The 14,159-nt window shown below is 33.9% G+C and overlaps 2 protein-coding genes across 2 annotated transcripts; one reads left to right on the top strand and one right to left on the bottom strand.

Moving 5' to 3' along the window:
• The first annotated feature begins 765 nt into the window (after positions 1-765).
• LOC130798831 (uncharacterized mitochondrial protein AtMg00810-like) lies at positions 766-1,316 on the top strand. The gene is made up of 2 exons (XM_057661926.1): positions 766-801; positions 918-1,316. Exons 1-2 carry the CDS (start codon positions 766-768, stop codon positions 1,314-1,316), a joined length of 435 nt encoding a protein of 144 aa, XP_057517909.1.
• Positions 1,317-2,368: 1,052 nt separating this feature from the next.
• On the bottom strand, positions 2,369-12,701 carry LOC130798086 (xylulose kinase 2). The gene is made up of 11 exons (XM_057660950.1): positions 12,479-12,701; positions 10,384-11,035; positions 10,162-10,250; positions 9,244-9,308; positions 4,758-4,813; positions 4,521-4,641; positions 4,140-4,214; positions 4,014-4,067; positions 3,529-3,623; positions 3,282-3,456; positions 2,369-2,818 (listed from the first exon to the last, which is right to left on the bottom strand). The coding sequence occupies exons 1-11, from the start codon at positions 12,535-12,537 to the stop codon at positions 2,586-2,588; spliced, it is 1,674 nt and encodes a 557-aa protein (XP_057516933.1). The 5' UTR covers positions 12,538-12,701; the 3' UTR covers positions 2,369-2,585.
• Positions 12,702-14,159: the final 1,458 nt, after the last annotated feature.

Below are 14,159 nucleotides of genomic sequence, written 5' to 3' on the forward strand. Positions count from 1 at the left end.
CCCATACATGCTCACCGTGACCCGAATTGGAAACAGGCCATGAAAGAAGAATTTGATGCTTTAATTAAAAATCACACTTAAGATCTTGTACCTCGACCGTCCAATGCTAATGTTATTCGTTCCTTGTGGATTTTTCGGTTGAAAACTAAATCTGATGGTTCCTTAGAGCGCTATAAGGCGCGGCTTGTTGGTGATGGGAAGTACCAAAGGGAGGGCGTTGACTGTGATGAAACTTTTAGCCCAGTGGTTAAGCCCGCTACTATTCGTATTGTTTTAAGTATTGCTCTTTCTAAATCATGGCCCATTCATCAGCTTGACATTAAAAATGCATTTCTTCATGGTCACTTGAATGAAACAGTGTACATGCATCAACCTCTTGGTTTTCGTGATCTTGTTAACTCTGATTATGTTTGTCTTCTCCGAAAGTCTCTTTATGATCTTAAACAGGCCTTTAGGGCATGGTACTAGAGGTTTGCCGATTTTGTGACTACCATTGGTTTCCGTAATATTGTTTCTAATAATTCTCTATTTATTTATTTTCATGGGTCCGACATTGCTTATCTTCTTTTGTATGTAGATGATATTGTTCTTACTGCTTCTTCTGATACCCTTCGCCAGTCTATTATGCATAAGTTGTGCTCCGAATTTGTTATGAAGGACTTGGGTCCTCTCAGCTGTTTCTTGGGTATTGTTGTTACTCGTACTTTTACGGGTCTCTTTTTGTCTCAATAAAAGTATGCTACTAAAATTCTTGACAAAGCTATTATGTCTCAATGCAAACCTGCTCCTACTCCGCATTTGGTAAACTTTGTGCTGATGCTAGTTCTCCCTATCTTGATCCGACTTTATAACGTTGCTTGGCTGGGGCATTGTAGTATCTTACTTTCACTCGTCCGAATATTTCCTATGTTGTTTAGCAAGTTTGTTTCTTTATGCATGATCCTAGAGTCGCTCATATGGCTGCTCTTCATCGTATTCTTCGGAATCTTCAAGGTACTCTTGATCATGGTTTGCAATTATATAAGTCCCCCATTTCTTCTCTATTGTCATATATGGATGTTGAGTGGGGTGGTTGTCCTAACACCCGTCGTTCTACCTCTGGCTATTGTGTGTTTCTGGGTGATAATCTGGTTTCTTGGTCCGCTAAGCATCAACCTACTGTTTCTAAGCCTAGTGCTGAGGATGAATTTCGTGGTGTTGCCAATGTTGTTTTCAAGACTTATTGGATTCGTAACTTACTCCTTGAGCTTCGTTGTCCTATTTCTACTGCTACTCTTGTTCATTGTCCGGCAGCCCAGTTAATCATCAACGGATGAAGCATATAGAGATGGATATTCATTTTGTTCGAGAAAAAGTCAAATGTGGTGATGTTCGGATTCTTTATGTATCTTCTCGGTTTCAGATTGCTGGTTTCTTTACCAAGGGTCTTCCTCGGCTTCTTTTTTATGAGTTTCTGTCTAGTCTCAGCATCCGCAAACCTCCCGATTCGACTGCGGGAGTGTGATAGAGTAATATATTGCTAGAATAATGTATTGTGATTTTGTGTATCTTTATATTTTGTAAACATTTTGTAATTACAATGTTTCCTAACACAAGGGATTTCACCTTATATTTATTACCATTCTTCTAATGAGAAATGATCAAAGGTTTAATTCTTATACGATGTATTCATCTTGTTTGTTTTCATTTGAATTTATGTTTATGTTAATGGCTTGATATTTGTTGGTTTCCCCTATCATGAGGGAGTAGTCTTTTTGGGTTGAGGTTTAAAATCAAAGGTCATTTAAACGGTTAGTAGGTCAATTTATTTTTCGATGACCGGTATTCAATGATCGAAATCCAGTGAGATGGTTACAATGGTTACTCTTTTTGATTTATGGTGGGTATAACACGTAAATAGGAACTTTATGTCTATAATTAATAAATAACCTAAACTTTTCAGCTATAATTCATAGATGGTTTTTCTAATTTCTACTACTCCATCCCACTCATTTTGGATCAAAGAGAAATAAAGTGTTATTTAAGAAATTGCTAATAAATGACGAGAGAGAGAAAATCACGTGGATGAAATTAAAAGAGTTAAAATATATATATGAAATTAAAATAAAGTGGTGGATTATTGTCTAAATAGAAATGATGAATAATGAGTAGGACGGACTACATTGACAATTGAAGCAAAATAAGTGGAAATTAAATAAACTACTAATACAATAAATTAAATCATACAATAAATTAAATCATACCTATTCTTTCTCACTTTTTCTCTTCTCGAAAATAGTGACTGTTTTAAATTTTACATTAGAATTTATCACACACATTGCTATTATTAGTTTATTTTTACTATCAAATTTTATCCAAAATAGAAAACTTTTACAACAATAATATAAATTTCAATTATTAAGAAATTAAATTGGTATTTATCTACACAGTATACATGTGTATGCAGTGTGTGACACAGGTATATATACTAGTAATTATCATAAAGACACTGTTCATATCAGAGTATATTTTTAAATTTTTCATCGGACGTCATAAATGAAACGTTAATGTGCTGAGTATAGTATATATCCGAGTGCAATCCAATTTTATCCGCGACCAAGCTTTTCGACGAGGCGGTTCTCAATCTCCATCCTTTTCTTCATCATAGTTGCGTACTTTGAAACCACAACCGGGTCTCCGGCCTTAACAGAAAGTTTACAGTTTAATGATGTTTTATCCAACTTGTCCGCGTACATACACTCAAACGGGACAAAACTGCTCTTTGCATTACACAGCCAACTATGAGCAGCCCTCAATGCAGCACCTAATGAGGCCGAGTCTGTTCCAAGAGAATAAAACATACAATGAATGTCACAACCACCAAAGTTGAAACCTTTTAACATCTACAATCGTTAATTGCATTTTCCTCAAATAAGGTTCTGGATTTGATTCTCACATAACCCTTCCATCCATTAATCTACCGTATAATTAAAAAGAAACACTTAAAATTTCCCTTGCAGAGTGAGAATTATGGGTTAGTCTAGACTCTAGAGTAAAACAAGCAGATAAAAGATTTCCCACACAAAAAACTCTTCAACACCTCATAAGAGACCGGATAAAAAGCTGAAGAGACTTCAATGAACATCTAATTTAACTAAAAAAACATAGCAGAGTAGTGATGTGGTGCAAAATAAAATCCTTGGTGGAGAAAGCAAAAATCCGAAGAATTCAAGACTGACTACATGAAAAATTTGATGAACATCTAGTGTACTTAAGATACTTGAGCATTATATGGGACTAACCTGGCCTTTCAACTGTGTAAATATCACAACCAAATATGGAAGCTAAAGAGCCAAGAATACTCTGATTGGCAGATGCTCCACCAGTAGCTATTAACCTTCTTGGAGGGAAAGGCATCCCAAATCTCTCAATATGCGCTCGCATTGAGAGAAATTGGCCTTCAATCAAAGCTCTGACCTGAAATTAACACACGAAATGACAACGTTTGCGTGCAAGTAATAAAAACAATAACATCAAAACAATGCAAACCTCAGAAGGAGCATCAAACGCATTGATTTCTTCTTCAACCACATCATCAATAACATCCCCCGTAAAATTTTTGAGTATATACCGGTGGAAACCAGCTGAACCAAAAACATAAAAAGGTCAATCTCTTACTCAGATTACGCCTTCGAACACAATTACACCAACTTCTCTTTCTCATCTGTTCTTAGATTTACTCTCTTACACGATGGTAATAATTCAAAAGGCAAATACATTTTTCAAAAGTCCCATGTCAAACTATTACTCAATGTCAAATGTGTTTGAACGTTACCATGACGTAACTATATATATATATATATATATATACACACACACACAGCGGGTCGAGTTCAAGTGAGAACTATGCGAACCTGTTACTTTTTGGAAAAAAAAAATGTTACTATTGGTTTTTTCTTAATGGAATTTTTATTGTTGAAAATTAACACTTTTTGATGTAAAAGTAACACTACAAGAAACGCTGAAAAAATTACCAGGTAAGGGGGGAAGGATTTCATGCTCTTTGTAGTAGAAACCAAGCTTCCCACCTGCATAACACCAAAGTGCAAGGCAAAGAATTAACATTTACTGTGAATTAACTTAAAGAAATGACTACTGACCATTAAGTGGAGGTGTTTGCTGCAAATATTGGTTGAACGTATCCCATGATCTCTCTGCACACTGATTACGAATGTCTAGCACCAATTAAGAAAATCGAATTAATAATGCTGTCACATGTTCCAAGCTTTATATATATGTATGTATATATATATATATATATATATATATATATACATATACTATATGTATATATACATATACATATATGTATATATACATATACATATATGTATATATATATATACATATATGTATATATATATATATATATATATATATATATATATATATATATATATGTATATATATATATATATATATATATATATATATATATATATATGTATATGTATGGGGACTATTCAAATAGTGTCTCCCACCTTCACGAGTCAACGATCCATTCTTGTAACAGAGCATTACCATAAAACCATTTGCATTGACAGGATTAGGGAAAATATGACCTTCTAATCGAGGTTGTGGCTCATCCGTTATGCCAAATACCTAATTCGTGAATGCAGCATTTCAATTCAATAACAATAACTTAAGACATCTACCATCTTTTTCTTCTCTTCCTCAAAATTAAAGTTTCTTGTTATAACATTGAGACACGAACTCACAGTGTCACTTGTTCCCAGACTGATTGCAAGATCGCCAGGAGTGTTGAGGGTCAATCCTATTGATTGAAAATACACATTATTGGATAGTAGTCCAAAATAGTAAAAAGTTAAATAAGAAAAAAATATCAATAAACTGTACACTTGAGGAAATAATCACCGTAAAGGTAGCTCCAACAATATGTATGTTCCTCACCAAAAAAATGAAATACAAAAGATTTGTCTAGTAATCTTACAATAATGCTCACACTAAACTTAATTTTCCTAGATAGGGTAGACCTAAGAGACATTTTGCTGCTAATAATATATATATATAAATATATCCAATAAAAATACGAAATAATTGCAAGCTATTTCAAGGTTTATCTATTAAATATGGACAGGTCACATGTGACAATTGCACCACAAGAAAGTTTCATGTTGGCAAGTTGATTAAAATAAAGGGCTGTCTGGTATATGGGTTACAAAAAGGGAAAAACTGATGTGTCTGTTAGAAACATAGGTAAACACGTTCTCTTAGAGTCTCAGTCTCTAACACCCAGTATTCTGATTCCCTCATATGACCAACGGTGTTAGATATCTCTCAACATTCTATTTACCCTTAGTATTGAACATTATTTGAACCCACTTGAAATTTATTCAGTGTTACAAATCAGACCCATTGCGCGGTTGCACCCACCACTCATCATTCCAACCCTAACACCCCAAGCCATCCACTCCGGCAAACTTAGCCACCCCTTTAATCAACAATTTTGTTCAGTTGGTGCCAGAACTAACAGAAAACAACTTTGAAAATTCATTTGCTGTTTGATTTCATTTTTCATTGCCGATCAGTTTACAAAGGAAGTGGCAGTTTTGTTTCGTGCGAATGTTTTGAGTGGCGTGTTCGATTTTTTCATGTAAAGTGTCCATGGTTGATTTGTTTCCTTTAATAAATTAAAGCAATCTATTTTGTTTGCTCATCGGTTTTACATAAGAAATACATTCTTGCTGCTTCTTTGTGATTAAACATTATTTTGGTTATAGCTTGCACTAGGGAAGTTGAAAGAGATCAAAATAGAGACAACTCTGCTTCTAGAATTGATATAGGAAAAATAAAAATCACAAATTTAAATAAAGGACTTCAATGTGTCAGAAAATCCGGAATTATGTCTTCAATAGGAGTTAAGTTTTGAGCATTTCTTTGAATATGAAGACATAAGAAAAGCTAAAAAACACAAATTTACAAAGCTCAAATAAACTACAGATTTTGCAGTTTGACTCCAAACGTAACAAAATCACAGAACATGAGGGAAAAAGCAGAATTCAATCTTGGCCTAAGCTGAAGAAAATTTTGACAGGAGGTTTGTGCCTACTTATTATCAAAAGCAACTTTATGTCATGTCTTCTTTGCTAAAAGGAGAAAAGTCTCATGAATTCATTAGGGAAAAATGGATTGATGCTTTGTTCGAATATATTCAGAAGAAGAGGAGGATAGTGACAGTGATTTAATTATGTTACTCGGACTTTTTAGTTTACTTCACGTACCCGTGTCGGATCCTCAATACTCGAATGAGGGTTGGTCACTTGGACACTTCATTTTGAACCAAAATTATGTAAGTTTTCCATAAATTAGTCGAGTCTTTAACACTTGGACACGTACCCGTGCTGGATATGAATTCTTAAGTCCAAGTAACATAAATATGAAGAGGTACAGCTGTGTTGTGTCATCCTAATCCAAAATCTATTCCTAGAATATCTCTACAAGCTAAGCAAGTCCAAAATCAAAATGAGCAAGGAGGGAATGGTCATAAATGGGAAATGAGAGTATTATGGGTCTTTCACTTTAGTTTTTTAATGGAGTATCTTGGTATAAATAAGGATGAGGGGAAAGAGGAAAGACATGAGAATCTTTTGTAAACACATTGATGAGTTGATACTCATGCTTGAGAGAGTTACAAGCCTCTCAAATACTTGTCCAGTAGTTGTCCTATCTTGACATCATTTATATTCTATTGTAATCTTTAATTACATTAATACAAGATTCGTTTACATTCACGCATTAGTTACACCTTTCATACATTACTTTGCTACTGTTCTTTTCTATAACTAATATTCTGGAAATAATGATGGACCCAGTATTCCAGCCACAAGAACATCTTTCAAATTAAACAAGAGTTAGTGATGAGATTCCTGATTTTATTATTGATGGAGGTTTCGAGATAAATTGTGTCTAAGGTGTTTATGCAAAAGCTGGAACTGGAGACAATAAAGCATCTAAGGCTATAGAACTTAAAAGAGATTGATGAAAAATGCCTAGGCTTCAAAACTACACTTGGCGATTTTTTTCCACTAGTTCATAAGAGGATGAAGTGCTTTGTAATGTATTACAAATGATGCGTGTCGTATAATCTTGAGAAGATTGTGGCAATCAAATAGGAATCGACACATGGTCGCTTGACAAATATTTATCTCAACCATGAAGGGATGGAGTCTAGATCCTTAAAAACTTTTGTTTTATTTTTGTTTTTATTCAAAAGTGTTTGTTATTACTATAAAGCCACCTTGGCTATTTAGGGTAAGTGTATCAGTTATAGAAAGGTGTAACATTCTATATTTTGAAAGTGTCAAGTCTTGATAGTGAAAAATGGAGTGTGGGGAAAGAGGCCCAAGTCGACAAACATAAGCAAGAATGAATAAGTACACGCCCAAGTTCGATATCAAGTCCAAAGCTCCAAAGAGGGAGGGAAAAAGAAAAGATCTAAAGGTCTATTCGACAATTCCTGCATTTTTACTTCTTAGCCCAAGGTGATAATTTCGTCCAACTATCTAGCCCAACGTCTTCCAAGTCCTGATCATGATGGATTCGAGTTTAACAAGCTCAAATTCAGATTGATTCTAAGATCAATAGTAAAAAAGACAATTCCGACGCTGGGAAAATGTGTGATGTAGCATCATCAAGGCCTAATTTTCTTCCCTTTTTTCCTTTGCTACTCTTCGTGCATTATCACCTATCAGCCTTCCTTTAGGCATCTTTAACCTCAAAACCACAAAAGGTTTCATATTTAGCCTAAAAACACATGACTGCAAAAATCCCCGGGTTTGTATACCAAGTTCTCTATCATGATCTCTCATAAACCTCACACATGTTATGTAGACATAGGCAATAGTGTTTTCCACATGCATATGAAGGAAGTTTGACGTGAAACTCCAAATAGATTAAAAAAAATCATCTTAAATTGGTCGGACAAAAGGGTAAGGTGTTTGTTAAATTGTTTCAAGTGCCTTTCAATAATGGCAATAGATACCTTGAAATAATTGAGCAATTTTCTAGTTCTCACTTTATTTTCAATGTCAAGTCCATCTATAAGCATATTTATCACATAAATTTCTCCACTTTCCTGGCTCTAATATTTTTTCCTTACTATAAAGTATGATGAGATTAAAACTCCAACCATGCATCGTCGGAACCACTTGGCAGTAGGGTAATGGCATGTTGTAATGAGGTTTAAAGAAAATGATCTTCATAAAAACTGAACTATTAGGCAAACTTCATACTAATGTCAAAGTGATAAGTGCTCAAAAAAGGTGATAATGAATATTGATTGAATTGATATTTGATATAACATATTTCAAAGGATTTAATGTATCTATTCTCTTTATTCATTCTCTAGTATTGTGAAGATCTACTTAATTCAAACTTTAGTAAAGATATGCTCCTAAGTCCGTGTGAATTTGCTACATTAGTGTTTGGTCTGGATTGTTGGATAATACGATCGTAGTGCAACAATATGGTAATGGTAGCGATTGCATTAACAACATGATAATGCGCTAATGGGAGTGTTGCGGTTATTGTAACACTAGAAATCAGCCGAAAGCATAGGATATCCCTTGAAACTATGCAAAATGCGTTTTTTTTTTACACATACAATGTGAGTACCATTGATTCGGTTTTTTCGTAAACCTTTACAACACAGTCGAGCCAATGGGATGCCCTTTGTTTTTGCTCTATGAACTAGAAAAATTTTGAATGACGGATGAGGGTGATATTTTTAAAAACAATATGGATGAGAAATAATATGGTTTGAATGTTTCCATCCAAAAATGTGGGAAAATCATTGTGAGATCTCAAATTGAAAAATGAAGCAAATTAAAGTGGACACACTTAAGTTGCACTTTAACTCAAAAAAACTGCCCACCAGCATTGGCCTTGAGTGTTGAGCCACCTACTTCTTAGCTGTTATGTATATCGGCATAGCAAACCTCGCTGAATTAGGGCAATGGGCTTACATATAGTAAAAACATTTAATCTGAAGGATAATTAACAAGTTAACTTAATCGTAGAATATTAAGGAATTGCAGAAGTGAGTAATTTACTGAAAATATTAGAAAACGAAAATCAAAGATAAAACATATTCAAGGCCAAAAGATATATATGCACAAAATACAGAACTCGGAACCAAACCACAAGATTTATACAGATTGATGTCGGATGAAAGAAACAGGATACCTGCCAGGCTATTTGGATTGTCTCCAGACCACTGAATAACCAAGCAATTCTTGTTGAAGTGATACCTGAAATAAATACATAAGAACTAAGATCACGACCTAAAGTACTCAAACAGCTGCATAAAGAACCCTTAGATAGCACCTTGTCGAGACATAAATGTAAAAGGCATGACAATTTTATTGAGATGACATGACAAAACAATAATCTTGTCCACCTCACTTTCTGTGCGTCCTACATACATCTAAAAACAAAAATAAACTGATGCTAGCCAAAATGATACCACAAAAAAACTTAGACAAATAGGAATCTTTCAATTGTTAGCTGTGCAAGAGTCCCATATAGAAACTACGCCATATATGGTATAAATTTCTTTGGACAAGAGACTTCTATTCAAATAGTGATTAGTGTATCAAATGATATGAATCAGCCAAGGCCTAGTTCAGACTGCTAGGGCACTCAATGCTAATATAATCATACGTCCAAAAGAAAGTAGCATGAATAGAGGCAAAGATAACTTGATTCGGCTGAAAAGCAGCTTTGTCCAGCATTATTTTGCAGCTGCATTGCTCCAAACTAATAATAATACATTGTTAAATGTGGAAGCCAAACCAGCATAAGTTATTTTGATGATAGATCAGACTAGACTAGCTGACAGGTAAGGCAGATCACTGGACATAATTCTAAGTTGTAACACCCCCTTTGATACAGATAATCGTACAGGAATGCCGATGCTAGAAATGCTTTGTTAGAAAGGCATACAAATTGCAATCAGAGTATCCTCATGCAACTGCACTATTCATCTTTCATCCTCTAGTATCACATTTTATTTGGCAAGACGTACCATCCAAAAACAGTGTATGACGTCAAGATTATACTAATATAATGATTACTGAATAACTAAAGCAGTATGATACTAACCTCTCCACAAAATATGGAGCAATAAAACCAGCAACAGCATATGCAGGAGCAAGCTCTCCAAGCTTTTCCTCCAAACCAGGTGCAGTAGCCTATACAAAGAATCAAAGACCTTGCATCAACCAGATATCAACAAAATCAAGCTATAAAATTAAATCTTGAAGAAAACTATCTGACAAGAACTGAAAGGTTAAGCTTGATGCAACCAACAGATTGCATACGTACATCTAAAGCTTCCTTAGACCATGTCCTTTGCTTGATATCCAATAAGTTCATTCCAGCACCATCTGTTTCATCAATACATGCATAGCTTCCTATAAGAATAGATGCCATAAAAGAGCTGACAAGTGATATCCTCTCAGTTTGTTCATATACTTCAGGTTGAGTTTCATAAATTCTCCGAATTTGGGGGCCTGTATACCGTTCATGGGCTCGAGAACCAGTAAGACGAGATAATTCTAGTGCCCCTCCCACAGCCTCCTCTATCTTTTTGCACTGTTCAGTTGTACTGCTATCCATCCAAATTGGGGATTCTATAATAGAGAAAGCTTCTAAAAGTTGATCTACCAACTTCTTATTGTGATCCAAAGATGACAATATTGATGAACTCCCACTCTTCCAATACACACTACCATGTTGCTGTCCACTTCCAGATATTGCAGCAACCTTGCTAAAATCTATAATTTCCGACAACTTTAGAAGCATCATATCAAGAGCTTCAACCCACATCAAGGTGGGTGAAACAATCCGGCCATTAACATTAGAATCACGGTAAACTCCATCTTTGGTTTTATAATGAGGCAACTCTGAATCGAAATGAACCAGCTCAGCTGCAACAACATTTAAGTTGGAATCCAATACTGTGGCCTTTAGTGACCTAAAAGCAACCAATATTATGCATATCAGCTTACACTGAACAAAATAACAATATTTAAATTGCCAAAATATTTAAATAAATACTGCCTATTAAGCCAGTAAAATGTATATTGCTAGTAGAAATTTTAACTTTCCACTAGAACTGTTGTCTACAACTAGGTATAAAACTTATATCCCCAAATTTTACACACTATTTTATAATGCAAGCCCCAAAATTTGATCAAACCAACATGAACTAGAGTATTACATTCCATTTCTGCTAAGGTGACTTTCACCTAGCAGGACAAAAGTGGTGTTGAATATACGCAATCTTCCCTAATCAACTCTTAAGATATATTCGGATGGGAGAAAATTGGAGGAAAAGAAGAGGAGGACATTAGAGGGGTGACATTTTCTTCATTTGGATGGCAAAAGGGGAGGGAAGAATATCAAAAGAAAGCGAATTGAAGAAGAAAATTCCTTTACATTCTGTAATCAACAAATCCTTTCAACATTTGAAAGACTTGGAAGAAAAACACATTAATCATCCCTCTCTCCCTTTCCTTTCCAAAACCTTATCCAAAAACACTCTTAATTGCAAACATCGTCCACAACTTTTCATAAATAAAAGGGAAACATGAAGAATCATAAATATTATAATGCACACATTTGAAATTCTAATGCCCAACAACGAGTGATACATAAAAACCCAAAACTTTTAAGGGACAATAACTCTCCAAATTTAAACACTATTTTAGAATGCAAGTCCAAAAATCTGATCAAACCACCATGAACAACCTGAACATTACATTTCATTGCCACTAAAGTGATTTCCACCAAGGTGGATATAAGTAGATGTCTGATGTACGCAATCTTACTTCATCAACTTTTTAATTGCAAACATCATCCACAACTTTTCATAAATAAGGGGAACATGATAACATGAAGTCATATATATTATAATTCACAAGGAGACATGATAACATCTGAAAACTCTAATTCCCAACAAAAATAGATGCAAACAAAAACCCAAAACATTCTAGGCCTAGGAACTCAAATCCCAAATCTAAACAGTAGTTTAGAATGCTAGGCCCAAATTTTGATCAAACCACATGAACAACAAGAGCACCACATTCCATTCCCACAAAACTCAGTTCCACCTGGACAGGATAAAATTAAGTGTCGAATTTAGGCAATCTTATACTACTATTTATTGCAGACATTATTTACAGCTTTACATGAATAACAACGGAACATGAAAAATCATAAAAATTATAGGAATGCAGAAGGAGACGTGATAGCATCTGAAGAATCTGATACCCAACAAAGATTTTTACAAAAATAAAAAACGAAAATCATATAATTCAAATTTCAAACAATGGAGGAAATCAATCCAAGAGAAAGTCATGTGGTATATGAAAAAATAAATGAGAAGAAAAAAAAGAAAGTAGAGAAGGAAACAAACTGAGTAGAACTGTCAAATCCTACGAAGAAAGAACCGTGAGGAAGAGAGAAGTCCGCCATTAAAAAACCCTTTGATCTTGTTGAAACCAGATGAATGAAATACAATGGTTTCAATTTTTAGTTTCACTTCGACCAACTTTTTCAATCGATTTGTTTTGATGGTTAATCCAAATAATTCAAGGATATTATTATTATAAAAAAATAAATGGATAACATAATATCAAACACGATTTCTTAATTAGGATAAAATCCAGATTATTTTCTACATAAAGAGGGAATTTCCAAGTAATTCCAAATTCCAACTATATTTTTTGTAGTTAATGCTTAATATAGTCAATACTTACTCCTCCTCAACAGGTATATTTTTTTTATAGCATTAGCATTATTGATACTTTATAATAAATATATATGAATTTACCTAATAAAAATGATTTTATCATAACGCCTCCTTATATAAGAATTTGTACAAAAATTTCATTGAAGAAGTATATAAATATATATTTCAAAGAACTATACAATTGCATATAAGTAGATGTGTTCATTCGGGTTATCAGACAGATTTTGGGTCATGTGTATCGTGTCGGTTTAAAAACGAATTTTTTGTTTAAAAATGTATTTTTCCATAATTTAAAATATATGTTTAAGTCAGGTTAAATCAGGTTCGCTTATAAGGTCAGGTGTATATCAGTTCATAATTTAAAATAAATATATATATGTATATATATATATATATATATATATATATATATATATATATATATATATATATATATATATATATATATATATATATATATATATATATATATATAAGGTATCAGTCATAGTGGCCTTGATAGAACGCCACCATAACTCTGCTGGACCAGATAGGTAGAAGGAAGCCAGCTTTACTTTTAGGTGCGCTGGACAATTAATGACCTCTAAAAGTTTCTCCATCTCTGCGAGCCAATTCTCGAAGCGAACCGGATCAGCTTCTCCGTCGTATTGCGGCGGACGATGATATGCCATATTCTTAAAGTATTTCCCGTCGTCATTGGCCTCTTGAGCCTGATTCTCCATGAGGGTGATCAGTCGCTCATTTGTCCTTTCCATCCGAGCTAGTTGTGCTTCTAGCTCTCGAACTCTAGCTTCGTGATCAGATGAAGTTACGCCATTTCTTACCTAAAAAATTTTTTAAACATGTGACTAACTTTCATATTAACTTAATTAATCTGACACGTAATTTTACACATAGTCACATAAGCACATAGAAAACAAATAGAATTTTTAGGAAGACTTGTTTTGAAAGTCATTTAAAATTCTTTTTTTTTTTTTTTTTAAGTCGGCTATCGAACCTTTCAAATGGAACTAAAATTCCAAGAATCGAGTAACTTTAGCTCTGATACCACGTGTAGCAGGAGCGGCACTCTCGATACATAATTAACATTAATAATTATACTTAAGATAAATAATGCGGAAGTGTAAAACGCCGAACTGCTAAAAACCATTTAAACTAAAATTGTTCAAAACATAAGTAAAAAAAAATATCTTACAACTGAGAAAATATAAAATAAGGTTTACTTAAATACGATAAAAAAAAACATAAGTACAATATAGTCATCAAGTAAAATCATTGAAGCTAAGTCCTCGATAAAATAATTAAAGTTGCGGCCTGGATCGAAACCTGAGCTAATTTTTCTTGC

Source organism: Amaranthus tricolor, chromosome 13 (genome assembly GCF_026212465.1).
Source record: "Amaranthus tricolor cultivar Red isolate AtriRed21 chromosome 13, ASM2621246v1, whole genome shotgun sequence".
NCBI classification, from domain to species: domain Eukaryota; kingdom Viridiplantae; phylum Streptophyta; class Magnoliopsida; order Caryophyllales; family Amaranthaceae; genus Amaranthus; species Amaranthus tricolor.